Consider the following 23,589-nt stretch of genomic DNA (forward strand, 5'->3'; position numbering starts at 1 on the left):
ATCTCACACGTTCCACCTTTCTGTGACTCTCACAATCATGCTTGTCGAATATATTTGATACTTTTCCTCTCTGGCCACATTTGCTTGGTTCATGCCGCCCTCTTCATTCCTTCTTTACCCCTCCCTTCCTCTCTCCTTTCTCTTTCTCGGCCTCTTTAAGTCTCCCGCAGTGTGAACTATTAAATGCAAGCTCCCAGATGTGGCCCATTAACCCTTGCTCTGTGCAGCAGCGATTCCAGCAGAGCCGAGCTCACTCCCCCGCCTCGGACCCCCACAAACGCAAGCGGCCTTCTCCGCACACTGCGTTTAACGATGCTCTCAATGCAGTATACAGACTCTCACACACTCAGATTGCTTGGAAGCAGGAGAAGGAAGTACGGACCGTAATACAGATGCAATCACGTGTCTGTCCACAGAAGGAAGCTGCAGTGGTGCCAAAAGCTCTTGCTCAAAGTCTGATTGTGGTTGGAGTTGATTAGAATTGATGGGCAGGTCCTGCGTGCGTTTTAGCTCTACTAAATTTAGCTTCAGTTCACGCTTAATAGGAAACGTGGGAGGAAATAAACGTGGGACTCTTCCATTTTTTCTTTTGTCTTTAATGAATGGTTGTTGAATTTCTTTGTAGGTCAGATGTAGGTGTGAGGGACAGGGTGGGGTCTAATGTGTTCTTGATGACGAAGCTTTTATATCTATAGACTAATTGCAGGTTATGTGAAGGTTATTGTGCCAATGGAGACAATTTTAAAGTCTCTCTCTCTTTCTCTCTCTCTTGCTTTCCCTTTTGGGCTATGGAGGTAACATGAGAGGCAGAGCCCAGAGTGGGCAGGGTGTCGCTGAACTGTGGTGAATAAAAGTGATTTGTCTGAGTAAGATTTTAACTTTGAGTGCAAGCATTGGCCCTGCAAAGATTTAATTCTCTATAAGAGTTGTGCAATATTAAAAAAAAGTGTCTGTCACTACCATCATAAAACAACTATGCAAATGCTTTTTTTTTTTCTCTCCACAGTGAGATGCTCTGAGCAACATTGAATCATCCCCTGGAAAATAACCTTCAAGTCCAACCTTTTCTCCAGTCTTCAGAGTAGTGACGCCGAATTGAGAGCTGTTTTTGTAAACCCAGGCATCAGTAGCTATCAGTAGGATGGATGGGTTAGAGACTCTGTCAGGCTCTGCACTTGACTCCAAAGCGGAGCGCATCGCACGCTACAAGGCCGAGAGGCGGCGTGAGTTGGCAGAGCGATATGCCAACCTGGAGGACCTCACCTCCAAATACACCAGGAAGGAGAAACATCAGGACAGCGCAGACGCTCCAGACACGGCCCCTAGCACAGAGCAGAAGCCTAAAGAGGTCACTGTCTGTACACGAGATCAGCCCGCTGAAGCTAAAGTCAGGGAGGAAGTAGAGAACGAGAAAGAAGTGCAGAGTGAAACCAACAAGAAACAGGGAACCGCAACAAGATCCCAGCACGGGTGAGTTACGAATCCATTATGAATTCTGCTACAGGACACGTTTAGAGCGAGGGCTGGGTCAGGGCATGTACTGCTGTTATGAAACCCGAGCTGTTTCAGACTAAACTAGCTCTCTGCTGGGTGTTTCACGCTTCTGAGAGATTACACCTACAGGGATTCAACGTAAACACTCGTATAGAGTAGATAACAAGGCGGTTGAAATCAGCCGAATAAGAATGCGTTCGATGTGTGGATGAGGTTAATAAGGGATAAAACTTTTCCCTCCTTGTTTGGAGCTTGTTTGGAGCTGCTCTTAGAAAGAGAAGTGCATTCCTGTTTGATCCTGACAGAGTGCATGAGCGAGGTTTCTGGCGTTTTTCAAAGGGAATTGCTTGCAGGCTTGTGCTTGGATGTGTACAAACAATGCACTCGAACAGCAATTCACTGCCTTGTTTCCTGCATCCTGCATCAGTACATTTAACTTAATATGAGGAATCCTTAGACTTTAAATTTTTTTTTTTTTTTTTTTTTACACCAAACAGACGTATTTATGGTTTGTACTGGACTGTACATTGTTATTCTCACTCAATAGCTTTGAAGAACATGAGATAATCTGAGCACAATGAACATGACAGTCGACCATTGTTTCCTTATGCTCAGGGCGTTATTACGTAAGCAACCTGTCATTCTGGCTGTCATCCATTTTGTCAATGTTCATAAAGAATCGAGTCCTGCCCAGGTCAGGGTCTTGACTTCTTACAAGGTCTTGTCTCAGTGTCAGAAAAAGGGATGTATAAACAGGTTCTACAAACAGAATATTTTGTGATCACAAAAGAAAAGAGGGGGGTGGTTGGGGGTTGTGGTGCATTTTTTTTTTATTGCAATTCAGAGTATTGTTAAACAGTAAAAAATTACAACGTTAAACAGCAGGAAAGAGAAACTGTTGCATTTACCTTTACCAGCTCCATCAGGTCCTCATTTCTTTCTCTAGTTTTCTGCTGTTCTACTTCCTTCTACTTGCTTCATTTTTTATTTTCAAAAATTGTAGACGCAGTTTTTTCGCCGATCGGTGACCCTCTTCCAATATTTACTTCAGAAGGCCTCTCTGAGATAGTCTTTTTAAACCCAGTCATGTTACTGACCTGTCGCCAATTAACCTCCAGCTGTTTCTTTTTAATATCACTTACTTTTCCAGCTTTTTGTTGCCCATGTCCCAACTTTTTTGAGACGTGTTTTACGGGCATCACATTCAAAATTACTTTGTTTTTTCTTTAAAACGGTCCATTTCCTCAGTTTAAGCATTTGATATGTTTTCTATGTTCTGTTGTGAATAACATCTGTGTTTATGAGATTTGCAAATCATTGCATTCTGTTTTTTTTTACATTTTACACAGTGTCCCATCTTTTTTGGAATTGGGGTTGTATGTATATGCAGGGACTGCTGTTCACAACAACCTAGCAGGGCTAAGCCCCTTTGGCTTTCAAAGATATAATGAGATCAGTGTAATGTTTCATGTTTGGCATCAGATTAACCGCTGTGTAGAAATCTCTTAAAGCAGTTTTTAAATTAATTAATTAATTTTTTTTTCTTTTGTGGAACCAAGCGCAACAGCACCTCCAACAGTCGTAAGAATAATGCACAAAATGGTATGAAGACGTGAGACTGGGGCTGATTTCTGTCTAGCCCAGACTCTAGATTCTTGGCAATGACAGTTTTGTTAGGTGATTAAACAGAACAAAACGCCCGCTAGATTCGATCTTCAATTATTTTTTTTTTAGCCCATTTTATTTTTCTGACACATTACCTAACACGTCATCAGCGGTGATTGAGGAGACGCACGTGAAATACAGTCATGGTTGTAATGAACACGAACCAGGTAGAATATTTACTCTGTCTTCCTTTCTTCCCAAAATACTTTTGCAGGAATAAGGAAGCAGATATAGTCAGCAAACATTATCCAATCAAAGTGCAAATTACACAAAAGGAAGAAAAGGACAATGTACAAGTTTAGGGTTTTTTTGGGTTGAATGAAAAGGTTGCATCTTTTCTGTTTGTCATGATTGGTGTTCAAAAGAAACAGGTCAATGGAACATTACAATCTTACATCCATCAAACCATTTCCTGTACCACTTATCCTACTTAGGCTAGCCCGGAGTATCTTTCAGGGCACTCGGGGCACAAGGTGGAGGACACCCTGGACAGGCAGAGAATTTACAATTTAGACATGCCAATCAGCCTGCATGTCTTTAGACTGGGGGAGGAAACCCCCGATGCACGGAGAACATGCAAGCTCCACATGCACAGGGCGGCGACGGGAATCAAACCTCCAACCCTGGAGGCGTGAGGCAAACATGCTAGCCACTAACCCACCGTGTCCACCCGTCCCGCATCACAAACTCGAAAGATGTAAATCATGCATGTAGATGCCAATCTGCCTTGAAGCGTGTGAGTTGCAGTATACCTCGCAACATTCTTATTCTGCCGTTGATGAGACGTCGTGATATAATGCATTGCAGTTAGCCTAGTAGTTTCATCTTTTTTCACTGTGTACATGTAAATATGTGAAACTGTGAAGGCAGAATTCAAGGTGATTTCCCAGGCCAACTGGCTAGGATACACTTAATAGAAGACTAAACTGTGACCATGTGACACTCCACTAGACTATACTGCGATCACGTGACACAAAAAGACATGAGAAGAACGCTCCATGAAAAAAAGCGACAGATTTCTGGTGTGTTTGTTAAAAGAAAGTATCTACTAGTTACTTTCAGTACAGTAACTACACTTTCAGCTATAATAGTGCTATTGATATGCCACAAAAGCATATTACACATGTGTTCAGGAGGCTCCAGGCTTATAACACCATGTTGTGTTTGCAGTGTTTGTGTATAATAAGTCTTTTGTCCATGCATAGCAATAGCACAGGGATCCAGTTAATACACTCGAGTTGGTGGTAAAACAGTTAGCTGTCAGGCCAGCCTTTCTTTTTTTTCCCATCTGCTCTGTGTTTACACATTGAAGGCCCCAGGTTGTGTTTGCACCTTTCTGTGCTTCATGGAAATCTTTCCAGCCCACATGACCGTGATAACACACAGTCCGCTAGTATTATGAGATCTCTTGCCGTGCGGAAAAGCGACGCGAAGCTGTAAGCACAGAGATTTTGACACGTTTTACAGCTCGGATCATATCCACTACATGAAAGAGCAGGATCAAAAGCCGTGTAATATGAGGATGTCAAAATTGTAGTGAATTTAAGGAAATGAAATGTGTGATGCATTTGAGGGCACGCGGCTCTACGTGCCCTCTGCTTCCTATTCTGAAAGTGCATCCTGCACTCCTAAATGACCGTGCACTAGTATCCGCAATGGTTTTTTTTTTTTGTCCTTTTACCACATTCTCTGCCTCGACTGATTTATTATTTTCTCTTCTCTCCTCTGCCCTTTGTTTCGTCTTTTCCCTGGTTGCCTGGTTGATCAGGGTGCATGCAGTTGACTTTTGACCTTTCTCTGAGAGGTCTGACAGTCATAGTTTAAGGTCAAGGCTAAAGGCTCATCAGTGGTTCAGTTACAGCTCTCATGGGGCCCGAGTCAGGGGTTCAAGCACACTTCACACTTCACGTTCATATATGACTGCTCATGCTCGCACGAAAGTAAAAACCTCCTGCTCGTGTGCCTTTTCTGTGCGTCATGCCTCTATTCTCTTGTTTGTAGCTGTATTTGTGCCGGTTTTAAAACACATGATCCTGTTCATTCCAGAAAATATACTCGCATCTGGTTATACCCCTATTGTCTGTCAGTATTTTTGAGGAATAAAAGAGCTCTCCTGAACGAGAACTACACAGATACAGTAGGAGTTCTGTGACTGTTATGCAGAACGAGTACACAATGAATCCATCATTTCAGCATACAAGAAAACAGCACCAGCTGCGTGAGCATGAAACACAGCATTTGTTGACTCTTGCCGCGAGCAGCATGTCACCAGGACCATGTACAAAAACACACTGGTGTGACGTGTCTGACTCCGCACATGTGTTAAAACAAAAGCCCCATGGAAAGATTTCGCTTTGGCCGTCATGCCACATTACTTTTGATATAAAACACATTTTTAATAATCCCTGTTTACTAAAAACGTTTTAATTTTTTTAAACCCGAAAAAACAGGACCATAAGAAAAGTATCTACTCTGCAAAAGGAACTGAAAGGTTCTTGGAACTATGGGGCAGGAACTAAAAATGAGTGCTGGACTGGTTGGTGGAAATGTCAAGAAAAGAGACAAAAAAACACCAGGAAGCTGGTTTCCTGAAAGGACTCCGATGGTGGAAACCTTTTATATTTCCTTTCTCTTTCTCACAAACCCACACACGAACATGTTTACACTGATATTACACTGAAACCAGTCATTACAACCATCAAGTACAGACACCAAATTCTGGTAAGTCCTCTCACACTAACTAAATCTGGGAAGCGCCCGAGCAGTCACCTGTTCTGGGAAAAGGAAATGGCTGTGAATGCGTTTAGTCAGTTTACTTTATGCTTTGTTGTGAATCAGGGTTTTCATCAGTGTGTTGTCGTTGCTGTAGTGCGTGTGTCACGTTTGTTTTTATGATATCGCATTTCCTGTTTTGTAATTCTGTGAAAATGTTGCGGTGTCCTAACTTGCCTGTGTTGATGAAGTGTTTTTGTCAGGTCTTATTCCCTCATGTAAAATTTGTGTCGCTTATGTAATGTGTACATTTTAATTAAAGCAGGCAGCTGTTCTCCATCGTGTGCCGGTTCTGCTGGATGTCTCTCGGCCCTTAGAGACTGATCTCGCAGTCTGGTTCTAAACAGATGTAACAAAGTCCTATTGTAACGGAATCTCATTCTCACTGGCCACATCTGCGACTAGTTTTCCTTCAGATGCATCCATACAGAGTCAGATTTTTATCATGCAATGTATGAAACAAGCTTTATCATGGATTTAAGTAGAGCATATTCCTCTCATAATAGACAGGAGGGGGATGCGGGGTGGATTTCAGGTGGAATTGCGTCATGTGATGCATTGTTTCCTCACTGCTCTGTCTCTCTCTTTCACAGTCTGCTCGGCACAGAGGAAGTTAAACCGCCAAAGGGTAAGTTACTTTCCTCAAGTCCCTTCAATGAGCCCTTTGTCATTCTTCTCTCTCCTTCCTCTTCGAATGCCGTTGTGCTCCCAGAATCCCTTTCTCTGTTAGCTGAGTAAGAAGAGCAGCATCCTGTCAAAGTACAAAGCTGAAACGCGAGGCAGCAGTTATGATTCAGGATGGCGTGAAATTAAATGTCCACACACACACGCACACACGTACACATCACGAACACTTTCCAGATGATTCCAGGAGGTTTACCTGTCACATGTAGTTATCATCAAGGATTCCTGTTTCAACTGCTAATCTTTTAAATATGGTCTTTTGATTACTTCATAAGTTTAAACAAGGCCTTGATATGGATATTTTTTAACCCCTCCATGTTCAAAATTGATCAAAATTAAAATCCACCCACCCCGTCCAGGGTGTACTCCGCCTTGTGCCCGATGCTCCCTGGGATAGGCTCCAGGTTACCCCGTGACCCTGAAGGAAGGATAAGCGGTATAGAAGATGGATGGATGGATGGATAAAATCCACCCAAAGACATCAAAATGATTTGTAAACGCACACATGAGCACGCCAGCGCACTGAGAGCATATCATCAACTGTTGCCAGCCTCAAGAATAATGTTAAGAACTTTGTGGTAGAGAAGGCAAAACAAGCTCTGAAATGTAAAATTTTCACGGATTTATATGTGTGGGCTGATGATGAGGTAACGATTGCATAACGATACAGGTGAATATATAGTGTTCACCTGGATCTTATACAGAATCTCCTAGGGTATGCTTCGTAGTGCCAGAGCAGTATCCAAGCCTGGCTTCTTTACATGTGGGTATAACAATAAAATAATCCATCCATCCATTCATTCATTTTTCATACCGCTTATCCTTCACAGGATCACGGGGGAGCCTGGAGCCTACCCCCAGTGAACTCTGGGCACAAGGCAGGGACACCCTGGATGGGGTGCCAATTCATCGCAAGGCATAATCACACACATATTCACACACTACAGATAATTTTGGAAATGCCAATCAGCCTATAGTACATGTGTTTGGACTGGGGGAGGAAACCAGAGTACCTGGAGGAAACCCCCGAAGCACAGGGAGAACCCCTGAAGAACATGCGAACTTCATGCACACAGAGCAGAGGCAGAATTCAGACCCCCAGTCTCGGAGCATGCTGACCACTAAGCCGCCTTGCCCCCCACAATAAATTAACATGAAATTAAATTTCAAACACGTTATCAAATAAGAAATTCAGACAACAAATCTACCATATTTATAACAAATGCCAAAAAAAAAATATAAAGCAATGGTTGGTGCTGTGATGTCAGCATTTTCAAAAGCAGACATTTTTCCCATCCACATAAAATCCAGTTAAAAGAAAGAGTTTCAAAAAGCTCTATTCTCAGTGATCCAACATGCTGTTTTTATGTGGACAGGAAGCCAAAATGTTACTGTGATTAAATCCCCACACATCAGACTTACAAGGACAGCATGACTAATCTCGACAAATCCTGAAGTTTCAAAACCAGTCTTTTTTTCTATCATAGTCTGAATCAAATGGTGTCGTCATACAGTAGCTCAGCCTCATGCTGTGTAAGCTTCATCCACATAACCTCAAGAATCCAACGGCACAATGGTAATCACTGTATTTCCCAACTTCACAAGTTATGAGTAGCACAGTTGATGAGTATGAGTGATACAAACTTGCTATGCAGTGTAATTCTGAAAACAAAGAGCAGACACACACTCGTTTTCCTATTTTTTTCAAAAATATTTCTCAACTTATATTAATTTTATCGCTTGTACAAGAAGAGTGACAGTGATGTGAAAATGAGAGTGAAGATTTGTTTCCGTCACGTAAGGAGGTTGAGGACGCATGCAAATGCAGATAATGCAGTTGCTCAGGTTGTAGAGAGGGTTTCCACTAATCGTAGGGTTGATGGTTCGATTCACGGCCCACATGACTCCACATGCCGAAGTGTCCTTGGGCAAGACACTGAACCCCAAGTTGCTCCCGATGGCAAGTTAGCGCCTTGCATGGCAGCTCTGCTTCCATTGGTGTGTGTGAATGAGACACAGTGTAAAGCGTTATATACAGTATCTCACAAAAGTGAGTACACCCCTCACATTTTTGTAAATATTTGATTCTATCTTTTCATGTGACAACACTGAAGAAATGACACTTTGCTACAATGTAAAGTAGTGAGTGTACAGCTTGTGTAACAGTGTAAATCCCGTAAAATAACTCAACACACAGCCATTAATGTCTAAACCGCTGGCAACAAAAGTGAGTTCACCCGTAACTGAAAATGTCCAAATTGGGTCCAATTAGCCATTTTCCCTCCCCGGTGTCATGTGACTTGTTAGTGTTACAAGGTCTCAGGTGTGAATGGGGACGAGGTGTGTTAAATTTGGTGTCATCGATCTCACACTCCCTCATACTGGTCACTGGAAGTTCAACATGGCACCTCGTGGCAAAGAACTCTCTGAGAGTTCTGAAAAAAATAATTGTTGCTCTATATAAAGATGTCCTAGGCTATGAGAAGTTTGCCAAGACCCTGACACTGAGCTGCAGCTTAGAAGACTGTTAACAAAGAATGCTGCTTATTTGACGACCATGTTACATTTTTGTCAGAGTGTTTTACTTTTTCCTCATTGTATATTTGCGTTTGTTTCTTGAAATGTTACGTTCAGTACGTATGGCACAAATTTAATTCCGTAGTCTTCCGGTTGTCAACTCTCGGTATGGCGAGCCATTTCCTTTGACATTCCTCAGGTGCAAAACAAACGTGCATAACAGCCATCAGCAGGAAGACTTGATCCTCAGTCAGCTTTGGTTGGCAAAAGTTCTTAAACATTGGCTTGGTGTGTGACAGCCTTTTAACGCTCACACTCTAACTCATGTTGGCTGTGTTAAGTTCATAGATGCGGAGCGAGCCAAGTAATGTCACACATAGCGTTGCATACTGGCCTGCTGTTTGGGAATCCCCACTTCAGTAGGTCTGGCTGACAGTTTGGAAGCAGAAGCCCATCGGAGACTCACGCACCACTCATCAGTTCCACTGCAGCTAAGCTGGTGGAAAATATCGCCTACAGGACGGGGAATGCTAACTCAGCACATTCGTTCTCATTACAGAGAATGAAAGGAGGGAGAGACGGAACGAGACAGATGAAGGAATAGTTGTGAAGTTTGGTATGAAATTAAAGCGTGATGTTTCACCTCTCTGGGGAGGAGATGTGATATTCCCCTCACAGACCTCAGTGGGTTTCAGCTCTCTCAGCAGGAGCAAAGCACAGCACTCAAGAGCACTCTAATCCCCAATACCTATGAAACGCTGGCTAACCCTCAGGGCCGCTGCAGCTCCCTTTCCACGCTATCACACAGGCATCTGCTGTGGATCAGAGCGTTCCCACGCAGAACACACTCACGCACATACACACAGCTGGATCTGTACCTCCTAATCTTTCACAGCTGCTTCCAAACGGCCTGTATAGTTTTAGCCTGTATGTCATTTGCAATACAGCTGTGACATTTTCACACTGGCTTCACAGCATATTGTTTAAATAGTAATTTAATGCACATTACGACCATGATCATAAATATGAACTAAAAACCCCTCTTGGTGCTCTAAGATTAGACTTTGGAGGAGATGAGATTCATCTGGCTGAAAAAAGCACGCACAGGAATGACCAGTGTGAAGCATCATTCAGGTTCACAGTGAACTGCTCACCTCACTTATCACCTGTTCGCTTAATTATGAAGATTTGAACAGTGCGCCCAAGTGTGCAGCTCCCACAGACTTTCACAGAGATCTAGTTTCCTAAAAACATAAGGGGTTCTTTTTTTGTGCAAGCATAACCTAGTGGGATAACACCAATGTGTACGCTAATTTGTTTGGGTGTAAGTCCTGTAAGTTCCTATATTCACGGTAAGAAATGAATATGCCTGTATAAATATGGGACCACTGTAGTGGTGGACTAGCATGTGGTGCTCTCCTTGCCATGACCTGGGTTCAATTCCCGGTCAGGGAACCAACCACAGCCATTGGAGGGTTGCATGTACCAGTGCGCTCTAAGTGCCTGTCCCAAGCCCGGAAAATGGGGAGGGTTTCATCAGGAAGGGCATCCGGTGTGAAGCTTCAAAATATGCTGACGGGCGATTCGCAAGGGAGCAGCCGAAAGAGGTAAAAAAAATTCGGGTGGTGCAACACAAAGGGGTGTGGCAGTAGAAATCTGTCAATGCAGTGGGATTTTTATACTGACTTTGCACTTGCATTATTGAATAGCAAGCTTCAAATATAGCTTTTCTTACAGTACTTGGCTCTAATATAAGCTCCTACTGTATACCCAACTACTAACTGAATACAACTGGCTGAATTATATCATTTTATATGAAGAAAAAAAAAAATATGAAAGCAAGCAGCCTGATTGTGGTTATGAAATGTGAAGCAGACAGTTGACTCAGGAAATGCTGGAGGAATATGCACAGAGAGTCATATGTAGGAGATTCAATAAAAATTACTATCAAAACTTATTAAATATCATATCGCAGATATAAACCAGTCCATACAGACTGGTTATTTTTTGTGATTGTGTCTTTTTTCAAACTTAGCGATGCAGTTTGCCCGTTTTTTTTTTTTTTTTTTTTTTTTTTTTACTTTTTTTGTGAAAAACTACTTGAATTGGTAAAACTGCAATTGCATAAAATTGTTTTGCACGGTCTTTCACAGTGATGTTTGTTGGTAAAACCTTTTAGCTGTACTCATGTTCTAGAAGAGGGCTTTGACTGAATGTGCGTCGTTATGACGTCACATGACGCGTCTTGGCCCAAACCTTCAGTAATTTTGAATACAATCACAAGCTCCTGCAAATATTTCGGAGTTTCCTCGATAAACATTTAAATGAGTAAACACCCACAAAAGCACCCTAAGGGACAGAAAATACATCTGGTGTATATTATGTCAGCCAGTCAGTTATTTTTAACACTTTAAAAAAAGTGAAATTTGACCTTATGTAGGACACATAAACAGCATCATTAATAGAGACTGCGAGCATCCAAAGTGAGTGTGCAGAGCAGTATTAGTGAGTTCAGCCATTAAAAATGAAGACCAGGTACCATGAATTGTTCACGCAAAGGTATGGATGCATGAAGAGGTGAAGTGGGCATGCACACTTCACTGTCACATGTGAGAGAATTTCACTTCAGCGAACACTGATCACTCCTCTCACTCGCCTGTGTCTACACTTTGCTCATGAGTCAAGTTACGAAAGCTACATGTACAGATGAATTAAAGATAATGCTTAATTGGCATGTTATGTCAGTATGGAAATGTCACTGTGAGTGTGCACAGTCAGTTTTTCTGCAAAAAAAAGGAAGGATATTGAAAGGATATTGTAGTTACATGCTTAAACAAACCTCTTGATAATGTATTCATTTTTAAAACAACTCCTCCATGGCACTCTTTGCCATGCTACTACCTGCACTATCTATCCATCCAGCCATTTTCTGTACCGCTTATCTTACACTGGCTCGCGGGGATCCTGGAGTCTATCCCAGTGAACTTAGGGCACAAGGAGGGGGACACCCTAGACGGGGTGCCAACCCATCATAGTGAACAATCGCACACACACCCATTAACCCACTGCGGACAATTTAGAGACGCCAGTCAGCCTACAACACATGTCTTTGTACTGGAGGAGGAAACCAGAGTACCCGGAGGAAGCCCCAAAGCACGGGGAGAACATGCAAACTCCACGAACACAGTTCGGAGACAGGAATCGAACCCCCAACCCCAGAGGTGCTAGGCCAGGGGTGCCCAATACGTCGATCGTGATCGACCGGTCGATCGCAAAAGAAGTGCGGGTAGATCGCCATTAAAAAAAAAATAGATGTTAGCGTTGATGTACAGGGAAGCCAGTCTGAGATCTCGTCTTTTCTCTCACCACGCGTGTGCGATCAAACGCGCCAGCGCTAAAGGCTAGCGAGCGAAATCGTAGGGAGAGGACATTTTTCAGTCTTTTAAAGACTTCATTGACAAAACCCAGCTTCCAGTGTGCAAATTGATATCAGTCACCACGGACGGTGCGCCTGCAATGGTTTTCAGCGCAAATGGATTCATTGCCAAGTGCAGGGAAGACGATGCTTTCCCTGACTTCCTTAATTACCACTGCATAATACACCACCAAGCCTTATGCGCAAAAATGCTAAACATGAAAGAGATCATGGATGTGGCAACTAAGCTCGCCTGTTCTATACGTGCTAGATCACTTCAAAACATGTTAAATGAGCTTAATTTGGAGCTGCAAGGAAAAGACAAAACCGTGGTCAATATGATCAGCGCAGTTAATGCCTTTGAACGGAAAATGCAACTTCTGCCATTATTTAGGGAACTTCCAAAATCTCGCGTCAGATCTGGAGACCCAGCTGAAGGCTTGTGTGCAAATTAACATTGCACGCTACACGGAGCAGATTGACAGCTGTCGGTCAGAGTTTGACAGACGCTTTCAAGACTTTGCTTTACTGGAGCCAGTCGCTACAGTCATGTGATACCCGTTTCGAGACAATGTTGAGGTTGATTCACTCGCATCGAAAATTGCAACGCTGTTTCACCTGAACTCGTCTGAAGTGGAGGATGAGATTTTGAAACTACAGAGTATCATTCAGCTGTAGTCCAGGGCTCATGGACAGTTTTGGAACTTACTCACAGGGGAAAAGTACCCAAACATGAGGAAACGTGCAACCTCCTTGACTGCATTATTTGGCTCTACTTATTTATGTGAGTCAGCCTTTTCCCACATGAAGATTATTAAGTCCAAATACCGTTCCACAATGACTGATCATCATTTGGAGGCCTGCTTGAGGCTCGCTACCAGCAGCTACTGTCTGGGCTATGCAACCCTGGCTAATTCTATTCAGTGTAAGGTAATGACCAAAAATGTACTGAATTGTAGTGTGCCATAAGGACTCATGCAGTTATCCAAGGTACATGAACATTATTGTGTGTGTATATATATATTTGAAGTATACTCTATATATATAAATAAATATATGTTTCGCATTTTTAATGTACGTAGGTAGATCTCTTTGGCTGGTCCTGTTAAAAGTAGCTCGCAAGTCCAAAATGTGTGGGCACCCCTGTGCTAGGCAAACATACTAAACACTAAGCCACCGTGCCTCCACCACCTGCACTAATGCTAATAAAACAAATCTGAAAATATTTGCTGTTTACCCACACACCACAGTCATACTTCAAATACTTTTTTCATTTTTTAAAAATTTTTTATGTTTGTCATCTATGTCCTTTTCTTTTGCATGAAGAGCCAGTAGGTTACATTTGAAAATGAACCAGAACTGCTCTGAGTGTCATACAGCTGCATCTTAGAAAATGACTACAAATTGCAGAATGTAGATAAAACTCTAGGATAACATTCTTCTTTTTTTCTTTGTGTGAAAGCAGCTGATGATAAAGAAGATGACGGCTTTAAGACGAGTGCGTCTGCCAGGATGTCTCGCTGTAAAGTAAGTGGGTGGAATTTGACCGATGATCTAGTTTTTCTTACGGTTCATCTTCTGATATCTTGCTTTGTTCCACTGCTGCCTTAATTATACCTTTATTATACCTGCTTCGTTTTAAGGAGAAGCATTTGAGGACCTTATCAGGAATTGCAGCAGCGATCATGCCTAGTATATTACAGAGAGGACCTATTTATCATACAACTGTACTCATTATTGGTTGCAGGTTTACAGCAGCTTTATATATATATATATATATATATATATATATATATATATATATATATAGTATATATAAACAAGTATATAGTGGAGGACTCCCTTTTGTGGTAAAATCATGGAAGCGTGAGTTCATTTGAAGTCATTGGAAGATGTCTCCAGAGTGTATTGTGTTAAGAGCTTGGATAAGTGTCTCCAACAATGTTTTTGAGAACAATGTCTGGCCTTTATTAAAGCTCGTTTTAGATTAGCACTGCAAAGCCCCATAAATCCTTTTTAAAGGTACGTGCATTTACCCCAGATGACTATTTTTGGCTGTTACAGTTGGATGACGCCAAAGTCTCCATCCTAGACATTTGGGAATCTCATTTGTCAACCTGTGGACATTGTTTATTATTGGTTTCACACTTGGCAAATAAACTAGTGCTTTTGTTATCATTCTGGCCATGTTTTATCTACTCCACAAGCCCTAAAGGCAGATTATGAGTGATCATTTTGTTGCTTATGACAGAGGTCTCTTTCCTTTTTCTTCTCTCTATATCGCCTTTTCTCTCTCTTTCTCTAATTGTCCATCATTGCTCCACCATGATTCACTCTTCCCAACCTCTCTACCCTTTCTTAACTACCACTTACTCTCATTCAGCTTAAGACACTGTTTTTTCCCATGGTGTGTGTGATTGTTTGTGTCTGTGTGTGTGTGTGTGTGTGTGTGTGTGTGTGTGTGTGTGTGTGTGTGTTTTGGGGGTTGTTCTATCTCTAGGAAGCCCTGCTGAGTCCCTCTTGCTATGCTCAGTATGGCTGTGTGACGGGTTTTTTTTTTAATCCTTGGACTGAATGGCTAATTGTAGAGCCGTTGAATGGCCTGACTCTGGAGGTTTGTTTTGATGTGGAAAGTACCCGTAGTTCCACTCTGTTCCACCCTTTCTTTAATATTCTTCCTTTCACTGGCTTTCTTTCTCTTTCTGTCTCTAGGATTTGGAGACACCTGAAATACCGCCCAGCTCAAAGGCCATCACAGAGGAAACCATGCAGGAAGGTCGCCATGCCAACAGACATAGAGAGCCAATCAGCACTCAGGACAGGCCAACTAAAACCAGGTAAGTAAAACAGGACCGAACGTGGCCCAGAAACATTAATACTGGCTGGTTTCTTTGGATTTTGGGCCTGAGACCTAATCTGAGGTGTTGCACTTATCCTTCCTAGGTCATACCATCCTTAGTCATACAATTCGGGTAATTGTCGTCCATTACACCCCGTGGTTCTTTAGCTGTAAAGTCCTTCCTGTTTTGTGGAGAAGGGTTAATCGTGAGTTACGATCATTACAGATAGGCATCTCTGTGAAGCCGGATGTAGCCTGTTTTTCTGTCTGACCCGTATTCTGTTTGTACGTGTGTGGTGTGTGTGTCTGTCTAGATGTCTTTTATGAGATAATGATGCGTGAGGTAATGACATTTCAGAATTTGATTGGCACTCACGCATCGGCAGCCATAGCAGAAGCTGAGTCAGAGAAAACGTGCAAGTCTGGTTTGCATTGCAGTGCAGGAAAAGAGATCTGCTTTGCTTCTCTCACGGCTCTGCAATGTGAAATGCTGAGCCTGCCTGCATTGCCCGATTGGCTCCAGCACAGCCTCACGGGACCCTGGGACACTCACTAGAGTTGAACTGAAATACAGTGTGTCTGGCTTTTGTTCATCCAGCTCTGCAGTAAACTTTATTTAAGGTTATTCCAAACTGTCAAATAATTTCCATTTTAAGCCACTTCCAGTGAATTTCTGACCCTTAGATCGGGTCCAAGATAAGATTTAGGCTTTATGCATTTACGTCATGTCTGCAAAGATGCTCACAAATTGTAATCTCTAAAACAGGACATTTTTTTGTGTCGCTTTATTGCAGTTTTGAGATTGCTTACCAATATGTGGTTAAATATTGCTAGTTAATAAACGTGAATGGGAGCATGTTTTTCTTGGACAGTTCCACACACTGAATGCATTTTCTTATCTACTGTGTGAAAGGCGTGATGGTACAGTGGCCTTGGACTCTGTCCAAGACTCCCAGACAAGGCTATAAGACTCACAGACGTTTAGGCAATGACTGACATTACGCACTAAAAGTTCTATTGTACATAAATATCAATTCATTTATAAAATATAGCGCTTTACCAAAAAATTTGTTGTTGAATTGTGAAATCAGAAGGTCATTTTCTTTAACATCATTGCTCTGAGAGTAGTTCTGGCTCTAACAAGAATAATAGGTTAATATAAATGCCCAAGTTCTAATAGGATATTGTTTCTCTAGTAACAGATAAAAACAAAGAACGAATGTATAATGGTTGATATGGCGAAGCTTTCTGTTAGGAGACGTCAGTGTAACATTTGTGAAAGGAGTATCGGGTGTCAGTGCTTTGTAACAATCAATAAGTTTCTCAACGAGCAAAAGTCTTCAATAGAGAGGAGTTTCCTCTGCATTTCCCAGCTTCTCAGTCAGCTGCATTTCTTTGTCTGATTAACTTCAAGAACGAGAATTCAGGAGAGGCTGGTGAGAGAACTGTTTATAACAGAGGTCGGGAGCCTTTTCAGCTGGCAGAGCCATAAAAGCAAATATACTTAGCAAAACAAAAGAAGCGTCCTCTCACATTCAACTGCTTTTATTTCCAGCAAATTTCTTACCATGTGTAAATATTTGTATTAACATGAAAAGATTCAACAACTGAGACATAAATTGAAGAAGTTTCACAGACTTTTGACGGACAGAAATGGAATAATGAGTCCCTGAACAAAGGAGGGGGTCAATATTAAAAGTCACAGTCAGTATCTGGTGTCCTCTAGCAGCTTTAAGTACTACAGTGCATCTCATCCTTATGGACTGAGGTTACATGTAACATGGTTACATGTAATTTTCCACTGCAATTTATTACGGCTCTGAAAGACAAGACTACAAGTCTGAAAAACATTGTTCAAACCCTTTCCAATAAAGATCTGTAAAGCTTATTTGGATTTTATAAAACTATCTTTAAAACATAGTCTCCTGATAAAGGGGACGTTTCTTTTTTTGCTGTGTGTGTGTATATATATATATATATATATATATATATATATATATATATATATATATATATGTGTGTGTGTGTGTGTGTGTGTGTGTGTGTGTTCTTTTAGCCATTTCACCTTTGTTAAAAAACTGAAAACAGACTGGGTATGTAGTTTTCTACCGATTTATGAATTAGAGCGGGAAATTACCGCTCTACTCGACACGGTCCTGTGAAATTTGAGCTTGTTGTGCCACATCATGGTTGGTTGGTGTATACATGACAAACGGGCATCGATTATGAATTTAAAATATGTATTATGTAGAGTTTGAATTGAATTGACACACTAGCATTCGTGAATCGTGATTGTTTTTATTTATTTTTCCCCCGCCGTTGAGCCATAGGCAATCACTGAAAGTGCCATATATGGCTTGTGAGCCATAGTGTCCTGACCCCTGGTTTATAACGTAAACAATAACAGGAACTTGTCTCGCAGTAACTATAAACAATTAAAAAGTACAATGTGTTGTTCGTTAACAAATTAAAGACAACTGTAACTATTGGCAAATTGCTTCGGGGTATAATAACACACTTCAGACCATGCGGTTACATATAAATATTCTCTGACGTGAAAATATTTTCTTACTTCATTTACTGCACAGAAATTTGCAGTATATCTTATGCTGCAAATTAAAGACAGAAAAAATGTCAACTAAATCTAAACACCAGCATGTCTAGCAAATATAAATATAAGTATTGCCATCTCATGCAGTGTGTATTGTATTGTACAGTAAACACCGCCAATCATAAAGCCAGGTTTAAATAACAAACCTTTTAGCTGACAGTCTTTTAGGATGAACGCCAAAGAATATGCCAGTCATTTATAGGATGGTATTGTACTTTACACAGTCAGCAAAGCTCTTCAAACTGGCGTCAGTATCTGTTACAGATGGTAAAAGATATATAGGTGGCTGTTTACAGCTGTATATGTATTACCTCAGACGATGATGTATTGGTGCGGTGTGTTCTGTTATCATGTGAATTATGGTAGGAAACTGTTAGAATGTATGTTTTGGGCTGTGTGTGTGTGTGTGAAGGGGGGGTTGTGCTTGAACTTGGGCTGCTGTTCTTTTTCACTGTTGTCCTACTGGCGGCGGATGCCATCATGACTCACTTTTAATGTGTGTAAACATCCACGCTGATTAACTTGTCTCTCCAGAGCAGCTCCTCTCAGAAACATTACAGAAACTACAAAGTGTCTGTGTTCATTCATTTGTCTGCTCGTAGACATACATCATGTGGTTTTCATGTAAACCAGAAATTTAAATTGATTGGAACCCCCCCCCCCCCCCCCCCCCCCCCAAAAAAAAAAAAAAAAATATATAAAAATAAATAAATAAAACAAAACAATGATGCAATGTGCTGTCTTTAGGATAACCAGATTACTTTTGCTAACCAGAGCTGAAGTTTTCTTTAATTTACAGTCTCAAAGGCCTTTTATTTTCTTTGCTCTGGTCTTTGTTGCAGTCAGTTCTTATTGTCTTCATCATCTGAGGAAGAGGAGACAGATGGAGAGAAGGGCAGTGAGAAGTCGGAAGCACAGGACGGAGGGGAAAAGGTAAGAGTGTACACTAGAAAGGCCTCTACATTGAGATGATCATGTCACTGACAGGAGTGTTACTACCGCTAGGTTTCATCATGAACCATGAACAGGACCTGTATAATCTGACTTACTCGATGCAATCATAAAGTGACACTTGATGCATTGTGATGCATTCTGGTTCTATATACAAATAATAATTTTAAAAAATTGTCCCCAATTTGGTAACCTGGCATTTCCCATCCACCAGCCAGCTTTCCCGGTCATACGACAGATACCAACCAGGGAGGGTGAAGGGTCACACATGCTTCCTCTGAGACACATGAAGCCAGCCAATGGCATCTTTTCAAACTTCTGCTCCTGCTGTGTCACAGGGCAACGTAACACCCTCAGATGAGAACAATAGCTGTCCTCTTCTGCATGTATGAGCTCACAGACAGTTGATTGGCCTGGCACTGTTGAGATTCGAATCGACGGTAGGGCGAACACTTTTATGAAGAACCCCTCGTCGAGCCCCGCTAAATTTTTACTTTAAAACGTCATATAAAATCTTGCACCTTTACTTCAACACATGCAACACTCAGCGAACCCTGGGTTTTCAACATTTCTTTCACGACCATACTTGCAATTGGCCTGCTATTTTTTTCCCTCCAGCTCTGGATGCCGAAATACTTGATCTTAGTACATTTACGTTTATACCTATTCAATTAGCAGACTCTTTTATCCAAAGCGACTTACAAATGAGAAAATACAAGCAAAGCAATAAATCAAGTAGAGAACAATATAAGTAGTGCTCCTATACAAGATTTATAATTGAGTTCTTGAGAAGCAAAGTGAGGAGAGTAAAGGTGTAAGAGCCAGAGTAAGTTTTTTTTAGGATAATGTGGAGGGTTGGTATTTTAGGGGTTAGTTAAGTGATCACGGAAGAGGTGGGTGTGTAGCTGTTTTTTGAAGATAGTGACAGTTTCTGCTGTCCGGATTGAGGTTGGAAGTTCATTCCACCTCTGAGGGACAGTTAGTGTGAACGTTCTGGAAAGGGACCTTGTGCCACGCTGAGTAGGCACTACTAAGCGTCGGTCGTTAACTGAACGCAGATTGCGTGAGGGAACGTACGCCTTCAGGAGAGTGTTGAGGTAGGCGGGTGTTGATCCAGGCAAGGTCTTGTATGAACATGGTTTGTCTCTTATCCAATTATTTTTGTCCTCGTAATTCATGAAATCCAAAATCTGCTAGCTAGTATCTAATGCATACATGGCACACATGCTAGCCTGCGTCTTTACATTTCACCACCAAGATATGTTAAACGTTTGGCCAAAAAAATTTGTATATATATATATATTTTGATCATTTTTTTATTATGACTTGATTCAAATTGTGTTTGCTTGTTTTGTTTTGTGGCTTTACGTTGAACATTTAAATAATCATTTTATTTCAAAGTCTGATTGTGCAGATCTTTAAAGAGAGAACTGAGACACGTATACGAATCTTTTATTATTTTTTCTCATCCCAAGCCCTCTCTGTCTCTTTCCTTCTATTTCTCATTCACTCATGCCCCTGCGTTCCTCTTTCTGTCCTCAGGGTGTGTGTGTGTGTGTGTGTGTGTGTGTGTGTGTGTGTGTGTGTGTATGGTGGAGCTGCTGATAAAGCAGGCCCCCAGCTCTGCTTTTCTCTTCCTCTTTTTGTCTCTGGCCAGTGCAAAGGGTAGGATGGGGAATTTGAGGTCCATTGAAGGGAGGAAATGGAGATGGGGGTGTGCTTCTGACAGATAACACACTCTTTGACTCTGCACAGAGGGGCGAACTGCAGGATCTGTTCTTTGTCCTACTGGACATTCATGACCAGATCACAGGAACGTTTCTGTGCAGACATGTGTCGTACAGAGCTTACAGAGATAGTGAACATGTAATAAGCCCTACGCGCTTAAACTCTTGGGTTATTATTCAGTTATTCATCTTAAAGCACCTTAATCAGTAATGACTTTGAGTTATTAAGGGTGTAGTTATGAGTGTATGGAACACAAATCTGGTCCTGGGAGATTTTTTTTTTACCTGAGGAAGTTGTAATTTAAGAGATTACTGTTGATTATAATAAATTATGATTCCAGCATGAATCAGCAAGTCTGAAAAGTAATAATGTCAGAAGTTTGGTATTTGGTTGGGGTTCGAATGCCGCATCTGCCCTGTGTGTGCGGAGTGTTCTCCCCATGCTTGGCGGGTTTCCTCCGGGTACTCCAGTTTCCTCCTGCTGTCCAAAGACATGCGTTGTAGGCTGATTCGCATTTCCAAATTGTCCATAGTGTGTGAATGGGTGTGGGTATGTGTGTGAGATTGTGCCCTGTGATGGGTTGGCACCCCGTCCATGGTGTCCCCCACTTCATGCCCCGAGTTCCCTGGGATAGGCTCCAGGCTCCCCCGTGACTTTAGGATAAGTGGCACGGAAATTGTTATATATATATATATATATATATATATATATATATATATATATATATATATATATATAAATCTTCCAATTGATGCCTTACATTACCATATATCCTCTTACAAAACTAATCTAGCAAATAGTGCAAAATGAACTAATAGCAAGCGTCCTGAGAAAGACACCACTGAGAACCAAGATGAGAACCTCAAGTCATCATGAGAACCTCCACTAAGTTGCAACTGAAGTTGTCCTATTCTCCTCTTTGGTCATTTTTTAGGACTCGGCCAGTGAACTTGAGATTCGTGAGAAACAGTGTACACCAGATATCGAGGAGCCCCACTCAGTTCCCATGCCGACTGTGGCGGTTGAGGAGCAGGAGCCCAAGGTGCTCGCAGCAGGCTTGCAGAGGCAGGACTCGGGTCCACATGGCCTCAGAGGCATCCTAAAGAAGAGCCGCTCTTCCAGCCTGGAGACTGAGCCTGCGCCAGAGATAAGCGAAGCTCATGACAATGATTGTGAGGAGAAGAAGCAGGAGGATAGAACGGAAGAGATAGAAGAGGAGACAAAGGTGGATGGTGGGATAAAGGTCATGCAGAGGGTGAACAGCAGCTCCAGCGATGCTCCACGTTCACCATCTCTGTGTACATCTGAGGACAGTGAGGAGTTGGACAGCAGTCTGGATGGCAGCATGAGCTCCTCTTTCAACCAGAGGTATGATAGGAGGTTAATCTGAAAGGGATGTGTAGTGCATTGTGACCAAGAGTAATGGCTGCTAAATTAAATATTGACACTTTATGTTCACTTTATGTTTGGTGTTCCAGTCAAATTTGTTAACATAGTGCTGAATTCACATTAAACCAGAGACACATTTTTCAGAATAAAAACCTAGAAAATATTAGTGACATGCAAAGGATTAGAGGATGATGCTGTTTTAGTCATGGATCCTTGGTGCTAGGCTAGCAGGTTTGCTAAATTAGCTGTTGGTGACAAACAAAATTGTAATTATGTTTGGCTAGTGTTATATACTATATCATTCATCTCTGAAAATATAACAAGGCTTCAAATGCAAACAATTTGACTACTAGCTAACTTGCAGGCTTTTCAAATTGCATATCATACATATTCATAGGTGTAGAGATGTTCTTACCCCATTGTTAATAAAGACTTTAAGATCACAAATTGTAAAAAAATAAATACAAAATAATTTTATATATATATATATATATATATATATATATATATATATATATATATATATATATATATATATATATAATTATTTATTTTCTTTTTCCACAGGCTGGCTGAGCTGACAGGTAATGAGGAAGATTGGCGCAGTAAGCTGAAGAAAACCAAAGCCAGCAATGCGGTCCAGACGCCCCTGGCCGACCGCTTCAGCCAGCTGCAGGACTCTGAGTGCGCCTGGAAGAAGAAGGTAGATACATACGTGCACAGCAATACACAGCCACACATGCTGAAACAGCTGAGGGTCTGCAATTGGCTGAAAAACTGGGTCAAAGTAATTTGCTGGAGCTAATGTTACTGTAGAGACACACACATTCAAGAATCCCCAAGCAGTAAGATTACAGCAACAAGTCTCTTTATACACTGCATTCATTATGTTACTGTTCATTCCAACAAAAAACGTGTTATTTCAGTGACATTACGTTTCAGGCACAGCTGGTCAGTGTGAGATTATGGAGAAACACGTCTTATGTGTTTTTTTCGACTTTTTAAAGTAATTTTTTTACTGCTTAAATAAATAAAAAAGTTAACAAAAAAGTATTAACCCTTAGCATGTGTGACTACATTTGAACCCATTTTGCAAATCTTGTCCGGCAATTTTGATACCACTAATCGATATCTTCAACACAACCTCAGCTAATGAAACATGTGACCCAATAAACCTCATTTGTACAAAATATTGTCAAAGATTATATAACTCCAAAGTCCCCAGTTCAATCCGGAGCACGGGTTAATGTCTGTGCGGAGTATCATGTGTTCTTTTTGTGTCCGTGTGGGTTTCTTCCTTGTGTTTTTTTGCTTTCATCATTCTGAAAAGCATGCTGTTAGGTGAAGTGACTAGGCATAATTTCCCCTAGGTGTGAATAAGTGTACTGATGTGTACATGTTTGATGCCCTGTGATAGACCAGCATCACATCTAGGGTATATATCGGGGGGGGGTGAAATTTATATCACTATATAATATAATATAATATAATATAATATAATATAATATAATATAATAATATTAT

The 23,589-nt window shown here is 41.4% G+C and overlaps 1 protein-coding gene across 3 annotated transcripts in view; it reads left to right on the forward strand.

Annotated features, from left to right (window-relative positions):
* svild (supervillin d) overlaps positions 1-23,589 on the forward strand; it is a 63,781-nt gene that overhangs the window by 19,481 nt on the left and 20,711 nt on the right. For 2 of the 3 annotated variants that reach the window (XM_017483374.3, XM_017483375.3), the window contains exons 2-8: positions 1,007-1,470; positions 6,525-6,559; positions 14,010-14,074; positions 15,260-15,384; positions 18,840-18,930; positions 21,611-22,044; positions 22,633-22,768. In XM_017483374.3, coding sequence (XP_017338863.1) covers positions 1,142-1,470; positions 6,525-6,559; positions 14,010-14,074; positions 15,260-15,384; positions 18,840-18,930; positions 21,611-22,044; positions 22,633-22,768 — 1,215 coding nt within the window. In that variant the 5' untranslated portion in view covers positions 1,007-1,141. The remainder of the gene's footprint in view (positions 1-1,006; positions 1,471-6,524; positions 6,560-14,009; positions 14,075-15,259; positions 15,385-18,839; positions 18,931-21,610; positions 22,045-22,632; positions 22,769-23,589) is intronic. The other variant, XM_017483376.3, reaches the window with a different exon arrangement.

The sequence above is a fragment of the Ictalurus punctatus genome, chromosome 13 (assembly GCF_001660625.3).
Source record: "Ictalurus punctatus breed USDA103 chromosome 13, Coco_2.0, whole genome shotgun sequence".
NCBI classification, from domain to species: Eukaryota; Metazoa; Chordata; class Actinopteri; order Siluriformes; family Ictaluridae; genus Ictalurus; species Ictalurus punctatus.